The 9,498-nt window shown below is 43.6% G+C and overlaps 1 protein-coding gene across 1 annotated transcript; it reads right to left on the bottom strand.

Moving 5' to 3' along the window:
• Positions 1-69: 69 nt before the first annotated feature.
• Positions 70-3,005, bottom strand: LOC126568691 (probable G-protein coupled receptor Mth-like 14). The gene is made up of 5 exons (XM_050225207.1): positions 2,505-3,005; positions 1,009-1,730; positions 810-934; positions 526-745; positions 70-457 (listed from the first exon to the last, which is right to left on the bottom strand). Exons 1-5 carry the CDS (start codon positions 3,003-3,005, stop codon positions 70-72), a joined length of 1,956 nt encoding a protein of 651 aa, XP_050081164.1.
• Positions 3,006-9,498: the final 6,493 nt, after the last annotated feature.

Below are 9,498 nucleotides of genomic sequence, written 5' to 3'. Positions count from 1 at the left end.
GTGTTCACGCACGTACAGTGCGTGAACTGATAATATTTACAAATCTGCTACGCCATCACCACAACCCCCCTAAAGTTCCTGCAGATAGGTGAAAGGATTTTTGTTACGATTAAGCTGCTTCGGTGCAGGGATGTAGGCAGCACCGTTTACGCCACGGCATGCAATGGCCTCCTGTACCGGTACGAACTGTCGCCTCATTGGTGCCTGTTGCTCAACCGTTTGCTGATCGACCTGATCGCTAGCGCACATCCACACGCAGTAGTTTTCGCTGACAAACCACCTCTTGATCGTATCCCACGGACGCGGCATGCAGACGAAGATGATGAAAATCAGGATACCCTGGAAGCCAAACAAAATGTCGTAGAAGATGGGCAGCTCGTACGTGGAGTAGTACGTCACCGCCATTACGGTCCAGATGATGCCCATTACAAAAAACAGCGGTACCGTGTACTTGGACCTGTGGATGCAAATATTTTTGCCATTAAATCACGTTCACACTAAGCGTTCGGTTCCGCTACTGCTTACATGTAGATAACTTTGTTCACTTTGCGCCCAGAAACTGGTACAAATTTGCACACCTCATCTGTACGCCCTTCCACCCATAGGCGGTACCGTACCTCGTGACAGTGGTAATAACTCTCCTTCAACCGCTGTAACCCAACTAAAGTTACCAGCAAACATATGAAACCCAAACCCAACGTCACACCGATCGGGATGAAGAGATAATGCTTAATCGCGGGCATTCCTGGAAATAGTACACCGGGTAGGCTTGACAGTTTCCTGATGTCTCCTAAACTCCCAACCCTTACCTGAGGGTGTCGTCGAGTAGCCCAATACAATCAGCAGCGGGATGAGCTGGGCAAAAACTGCGTACACTGCGAAACGTTGATTTTCTTCCCGAATGTTAAATTTCTTGCCCTTTGGCACATAATACCTGCCCCAGAAAGATAAGCAATTTCAATTAAAACAACCTTGAATCCCCACGGATCGATAAAAAGGAAACCTTACCAGGCATGGAAACAATTGTTCGCACAGTTCACCAACAGCCAGAAGAATGTGGCCAGTATGAAGTACTCGGCGTAATTTTCCAACACCATATCATCCATCAGCATCCGTTTGCCCCGGTTACGGTACTGGAAGAAGCATTCCAGCAGCAGTGCAATCGCAAAGTTGACACAGTTCAGCGCTAGCGCACGCCCGTGCAGATCGTGCAGCTGGGGTATGATGATGTACAGTAGCGCCGTGACGAGCAACCCGGGGATGGCCACGATCAGACAGATGGTGAGCAAAAACAGCTGACCCTTGACCAGATCCACCATTATGCGCACCTCCGACGGACACACGTACCCGAGCAACGTGCCATCCTCACGATCATAATCCAAACAGTACGTATCGTACACATCATAATCGTTGATGCTGTAGATCACCAACAGCGACCCATTCTGTATAATGTACAGCGTATCATTCGTGCGCTCCCCAAACGTCACCATTGCGCCCTCGCTCGGGCAAGGATTGCCGAACCGCACATCCAGCTCAATGTCCTCCTCCAGGTCTTCGATGCAGTCCTGATAGAACTGGGCCACTATCGCCGGTGGTAGTCTGGTGCTCGGTGCGTTCGGCCTACAGGACACGTAGTGGGAATATTCGTTTGTCAGGCTTTCACCTTTCGGGCAACACTTTCTGATCACGCTCAGATCGCGGCTAACAAACGTCGGTTGGGTTGATAGTTTCTGTAAGGAAAAAGCGAAGCAGGGTTTTCTATTGCGTTAGTATGGGTGTCTTTAATTTGGAGAGTAGGAAAAACATATCAGATTTATCCTACAACAATTATCTAATTTATTTACTTATAAAAGAAGAACAAAAGGAGCGTCGAGTACAGAGGAAAGGATACAGGCAATGAAGCAGGACTGCGCATACGAATGCCGTACAGCAAGTCTCGTATGTTTCCCCTGGTCACTTTCACTCACTCACTCAGCCCAGAGGCGGATCATCCTATAAGCGGACTGAGCGACTGCGTGGGGCCCCCATCTCGAAAGGGGCCCCGAGCTGATTTTTTGCCTAGTTCTAATTTTTGATAAAAAAAAAATGGTCGAATAATAAATTTTATGTTGCACATTTTTGTCTCAAACTGGCCCATGTTAAGTCTCTTGCAAATAGATCTCAAATCGCAACATGAAGAAAAAAGAATCGCACAGGATTTAGCTATCAAAAATGCACATTTCCCACGTACCTGTGTGTTCAACAGTCATAAAGCTAAAAAAGTAAATGATTTTTATGGGTTATTTAATGGAAATCAGCTTTGAATAAACACTGCTCATACCCACTCATGTACGCAAGCCTTTACAATAAATGAGGGGGATGATGATTTTTGGGAACATGCATAGGCAACCAATCAAAACCTCACCCTTCTGCGTGTGTTTACATAGCGCTATCTGCGCTTGCTAATTTCCATACAAAAGCAATGGACGTTACATGACGTAATACGCGCGACATTTGTCACTTACCTCACGGCCCCGGCAGGTACGTTCCTCCAAAGGTGCTAGGGTGGTGGTTGTTGTATCAAGCACACCCGTCCCCACCCGTTCAATGGGGAGTGCCGTACTCGACCCACCATCGTCCAGCAAGGTGGACAGCTTTCCATCCATTTCACTATCCGAATCGTTCCCGATTCGTTGGCTCACTTGTGGCACGGCCAAAGCGATCGTAACGGGTGCGGCCACTATGGAACGCACCGACGATGCACCATCGTCTTCCAGCGCTTCCTCGTAATCGTATCCTGAGTAAGAAATGTCATCGTCAGTGATCGGATCGAGCACATCCTCGTGGACGGCAAAGTCCTCCAGGCTGTCCGAGTACGCCTCCTCCCGGTAGCCGCCCTGGTACGGGCTCTCGTCATCGTATTCTTCGTACGTGGACTCACCTTGCCCACTGGCCTCGCGGGCACTTGCCACGGTTAGCACACCACACACGACCACCAACCACACCGTCCTTGCTACACTGCCCATCTCGCAAGTTAAGCTGCAAGTCCACTGCGCACGGACCACCAACACACACTACGCACCATCCGTTGGACGAACGGCAAGCGAATGAAGGATGCCCGGGAATCGAATGCACTATTACCGGTTGCTATCAAAAGGAACCGAAGCGATGGCTTGTCGGTCGACGGATAAACATTGCCTATCGTTATCGTCGCACACAAACTGATAAGGCGTCCCTACCTGTATCAACCAGTACGCACCGTGTACCGTGGACAGGGAACAGATATTCAAACGATAAAGTTATGAAACTGGGTATGATTTTGGCAGTCAGCTGGGTTAAAGTGTAGCTTGAGTTGAATATTTCACGGAATTTGCCGATGAATCAAGTTTCACTCACGTCACACATCCGGTGAGGACGAGTGGTCCAACACGTGCGCACAGTCACACTATCGGAACTTTTGCAAACCGCAGAATTCCTCGTCTCAAGATGTCTACTACTGATCCACTACTGATCAATGTACGAGCTTACGCACGCGTCCAAAACCTATCACCACCACGTGTAGACTGAGCGTCCGGCGAACGTCGTCGAAAGGCACTTGTGCAATATGCAACATCGGAATGCGCCTTCCTACCTGCGCGGGTTCGAACTCACTGTCATCAAATACGTCCATTTGCTGCGTTATCAGAAGGGTACAGTCACAGTGTTCCGACAGATAACGGCTATATCGGCCACTTAGACTTCGGCGGTGGTGGTACTCCAGTGTGGTCGAAGAAATACACGCACACGTTTGCAGCTCGTTTCAAAATTTTGCCCGGAAGTGAGCTTTGTTTGGTTTGGTTTGGCGTCGGCCAAATTCCAATCGCGTTGCGGTGACGACGGCTTACGCACCCATGTTATTCGTTCTTCTGCGCGATGCTGTGTATGACTGAAGAGGTATTTCTAGCTCATACTGCTCCGCACGACTATCCTATTCGCGTCCACACAGACACACACATACGCTCTACAGACCGATCGGTATTTCTCAAGTGCATACAAAACGTTCGAACGGTCGCGCATGATCTCAGATAAGCAATTAGCCATGAGATGTCAGCAAGGTTGGTGTGGGGCGCATCTCGCTAACACCGATTGCTGATTGCAACATATCGGACCAAACGTGCTGACTTTTCTTTGAGCTATCGGTGTACGTAAGAAGCTTCTATTGCCTGACGACAATGTGTGAGATGACAGTTACACGACACTATGTCTGTTCTGCTGTTCAATTAAATTATGTACGGATGTCTTGTCTATCCCTACATTAGCTAGAACATTGTTCCTGTTGGTGTAGGGTGTAGGGTTCCTGTAGGTGGTTTTGAAGACGCCGAGATTCTCCATTCGCCGACCCATTCAATCCATTCTTCGATTCTTCGTTGAAGTTGCTCCAAATTTTCAAGGTTTTGGCAAAAATACAAGCAAATACAACATTAGGTAATCAATGACACTTTCGTTTTTCTTCATGAACGAATTCTTGAACAAAAACTTGCCTTGATGGAATGGATAATTCGATGTAAGCCTTCACAATAAGAGTGCCCGTTGGCAAAGACAGCAGCGTTCGAACTGGCAAATCCCATAGACCCGTAGACCAATGGAAACCTTAATCTGGATCAATTAAAAGCTTAGCTGTCTTGCTATAATAAACACAAGGTAAGTAACCGTACTTAAACTAAATTCACGAGATATCGCACACTATAACGTCGGCTAATCCCCTTCGGGAGTACGCCATTTACGAGTGACCATCTTAGGCGATGTGAAAACTTTCGAGCTTGCTGAGTTGCCCGACGGTGTAGATATCTTGACCATGGAATAAGTAGGAAGAAGACGATTGCCTCGTGCCTCATGTTCCGCCAGGAAGCTGCTTGCAAGAAACAAGGAGTTACAGAAGCACAGCCTGTTCGTTTGCTGGATCAGGATGAGTAGAAATAAGCGATGATCAGATGCAGCCGTGGGTGGAAGAATGCAGCAGTGGATCTTTCGGTGCTCTTTCGGAAATGACAATGAATCCAGACAGAACAGTTACTTTGATATTCTAGCACTAATAAAAAAAGCCTAATATTACTTTTTGAACAATGTGCTCGCTTAAGAATTATATCAATATTTAAAGATGGACGCTATTCGAGCGCCGGTCTTCACACGACAGATCTGGGGATCGAATTACCATTTCCTCGTAGTGAGGACTGACTATCCTGTTGCGAACGCAACGATCAATCATTCTAATCCATGTGTTAAAAAAACTATGTTCATCTAAGAGCATCATAAGCTCACATCTCACAAACTCAACAATCAGCTGAGACAAACATAGCCAAAATGTAATTCATAACTAGGGACCACCAGCTTCGTCATCCTAAATAAACGATTACCGGAAACGTTAAAAATACGAAGCATCTCGATATGCAATACAGGTAGAAAGGTCCCGGCACGCATAAATCGGTACAATAAAACAACATCCTTCGTACGAACGACCGAAGTGCGAAAATAGCGATAAGCGTAAGCAGCCTACGCCCGCACGCCGTGCCATATGGTTAAGTGCAATAAAACTGCATTCTACTTTAGAGACCCATCCTATACAAACAACCAGGCTCGATAATCAGGAAAATGGTAATAAACATTCTAAGAGCAGGCAACGCATTTGCGTCTTGAAAAAATAGGTATCGTCAAAAAGAGAACATGGGTCGACAGGAAAACACGTCTATGCATTTGGTGCAATTAAATAAAACGGCCGAATCGGACAGCGATAACAAAAAATTATAAAACAACATTTTCAGATAAAACTAGGATTTTACCTCCCAAACTCTTGGCACTAACACACACTCACGGCGTGTAGGAAAAGCACCTATACCGTTAAAATTTGTTAATATATAAGAACATACATTTGTAGAAATACAGCGACTTACAATCTTAAACCGAACGAGAGCAGTCGCGTCCGCGTTTTATTTTACTCGAAAAGCACGTCTTCGTGAACAAATCCCGTGTCGTGATTTATATGGTGGCTCCAGAGAGGAGTTATAATTAATCTCAAAAGTGTTTATAACTCCAGTGTCGAACTTATTCGTCAAAAATTTCAATCCGTAGAGTGTTCTAATCACTTGAAAGATAAAAGTTAGTGTGAAATAAAACAGGAGCAAAGTGCAGTTCAATAAGGTTGTATCGTCGATCTCCGTTTTGTTTCAAAATCGTCGTTGTTCTTAGTGTTGTGTCCACCACTATCGCTTAAAACTATTGTATTCACAATACGGAACATTCGTGTTTACGCTGTGTTGTGAAAGGTTTAAAAAAAAAACTATTGTGAAAGACATTGTTCCGCCACACGCGAGAAACCCAGAGGAGTACCGTGCAGACATCATCACAGCGAAGACATCCCAGTTCCAGACGGTTCTAGCTCCTGCCCAATTTACAAGAGGAAACGCGTCAACTTATCCAGGTAAGTCAGTCTTCTCATTATAAGGCAAGGAAATCAGTGCAAGGCAAGGATTCAAAATGCCTTTTAATTTTGTTAAAAACCCAAACGGTTCCTGCCGCTTATGCCAAGGTATTGATACCGAGGAAAGCGAAATGACAGAATGCTTCGAATGCGACCGTTGGTTCCATTTGCAGTGCGTTCGACTGACACGCAGTCCAACACCAGCGGAATGCTGGCTATGCCCTAAATGTCAAAAGATCAAATACGAATTGAAGCGTTTGACATCTGAAATAGAGGCATCTGCAAAAAGGGATGAGGGAAAGGCAAACGAAAGGAAAATGGACGAGTCCATTATGGACACAACGATGAAGGAAATGGTTATCAACCAAGGAAAAATGGTAGATAACCAGCAACAACAAATGGAGTACTTTTTTAATGCTTTCAAATCCATGATGGATGAAAGACAGGGTCCATCGCACATGGAAACTCTTCTACGAAGACAATCCTTGATGCAATTGCCAAAGTTTGGAGGCGATCCAAAAGAATGGACGAACTTCAAACAAACGTTTGAAAAAACAAACGAAGAAGGCAAATTTACGGATTTAGAAAATCTAAACCGTTTAAGACAAGCTTTGAACGGAGACGCATTAAGGCACGTTCAACAGCTAATGATGGAATCCAAAAACGTTGGCGAAATAATCAAGAGATTAGAAGCAAAGTTCGGAGGAACAGATCTAGTTTACTTAGAACTCTTAAATGGCTTGCAACGAATTAAAAAGGATTCCAAGAATATAGTCGTTGATTTAATAAATGCACTAGAAAATTTGGTGCATACTGTAAACCTCATGGATGAACCATCTTATCTTAATGATCATAGATTGGTGCTCGAGTTAACATCAAAACTTCCCTATAACATACAACTTGATAGAGTCAAGTATGTAACTAAGGAAAAAATCAGCATAAGAAATCAAACGTTAGATGAATTATGCGAATGGCTTAAACCTTATGCGGAAACCGCAACTGTTATGAGTACGTTGCAATCACTTACTCAAAAGGGACATGTTAACATTCATGAGTCAAAAAGTGAAATTAAATCAAAGACGAAAAAACCAGGGACTAACCAACCGGGACCCAGTAAACCAAAAGCAAACTGCTTAATATGCAACAAGCTACACGAAACTATTAAATGTTACGCCTTAGTTAATAAAAATGTTACAGAGCGTCAACAGATAGTTAAAGACAAACGTATTTGTGCAGGATGTTTAAAATCAAACAATCATGCAATAGAAGCTTGTAGAAGCGCACAAAAGTGTGGTATTAATGGATGTACAAAAAAACATCACAAAATGCTTCATCCTATGGGAACAACTCCAGCAGTTGAACAAGAAGCCGTTAATAACCATCACGAAATACAGATTCCATCTTCGACACACTATCAAGTGTTACCTGTAACATTGATGAATAAGGATAAATCCGTTAATACATACGCCTTTTTAGATCCGGGTTCATCTCTAACGCTATTAGATGCAAAAATCGCCAGGAAACTCTCCTTAACGGGAGAAGAAATTCCACTTCAACTGGTTTGGACTCAAGGTACGAAAGCAAACCAAGAAGGAAGTCAAAGCGTAAACTTGAAAATTAGGGGCGCATCAAAAAAGACTTTCAACCTAAAAGATGTTAGAACAATCAAAAATTTAATGTTGCCAATACAAACATTAAACTATAACGAATTGTGCGTTAAGTACCCTTATTTGAAAAACTTACCAATTAATGAATTTGACAATGTACAACCGACAATCGTAATCGGTATAAAACATAATCAATTATTAATGGGGCTAAAGCATCGATACGGTAAACAAGGAGAGCCCATTGCAATGAAAACTAAATTGGGCTGGCTCGTTTACGGAAGGAACTCGGATAATGAAAGTACAAATTTTTCAATGGTTATCCAAGAACAGGAAGATATCCAAAAACTGATATCTAACTATTTCTCTGTCGAAGATTTTGGTGTAAAACCAATAAAACAACTTCCGGAATCGGAAGAAGAAAAAAGGGCGAAACAAATCCTAGCAAACACCCTAAAATTCAAAGAAGGACGCTACGAAGTCGGCTTGCTATGGAAACAGGAAAATCATAAATTTCCCACTAGCCTTGACAATGCAATGTCAAGACTCATAAGTTTAGAGAAAAAATTGCAAAAGGATCCAGAACTAAAAGAATGGGCATTAACAACTTTCAAAAGCTATGTAGAAAAAGGTTATGCTAGGAAACTAGAACCTTGGGAAATCGAAATAAATCCGCCAAACACGTTTTATCTACCACATTTCATAGTGATAAATAAAAATAAAATGCCGCCCAAACCACGGTTAGTGTTTGATGCAGCCGCAAAGGTTAGAGGACATTCGCTTAACTCGGCCTTATTATCAGGGCCAGATAGCACAACCTCATTATTCGGGATACTAATAAGATTCCGAGAAGGAAAATATGCTATATGTGGTGACATAAAAGAAATGTTCCACCAAATAAAGATCCGCAAGGAGGATCAAAACACCCAAAGATTTATTTGGAGAGACTGCGAAGATCGTAGTCCGGACACTTACGTCATGCAGGTAATGACCTTTGGCTCAACCTGCTCTCCATCCTGCGCACAGGCCGCAAAAAATTCCAACGCTGAACGGCTGAAGGATAAGTACCCATTAGCATTAACACCAATCGTACATCAACATTATGTCGACGATTACAATGACAGCTTTAATTCAATAAACAAAGCAATAGAAACCGTGGATCAGGTTATAAAGGCTCACGACGAAGGGGGCTTCTTTATTACCAAATTTTGCTCAAATAACAAAGAATTGCTCAATACCATATCAAGTGATAGGATTGACGCAGATAACATTAAGGTGTTAGAAAACAAAAACCCTGAATTTGTAGGCGCGATATTCGAAAAACCAAAAACGTCCCGCAATCAGGATCGTAGCCGAGCAGGTATAAAAGAAAAAAAGAAAAAAATCAAACCCTGCAATTGGTATAACAACACTTTTATGGCAAACACTACACACGTGTCGGCTTTCAAACAAGGGCCGGAG

This window comes from Anopheles maculipalpis, chromosome 2RL (genome assembly GCF_943734695.1).
Source record: "Anopheles maculipalpis chromosome 2RL, idAnoMacuDA_375_x, whole genome shotgun sequence".
Lineage (NCBI taxonomy): Eukaryota > Metazoa > Arthropoda > Insecta > Diptera > Culicidae > Anopheles > Anopheles maculipalpis.
Note: the sequence above shows the minus strand (reverse complement) of the source record. Positions and strands in the feature narration are given on the sequence as shown.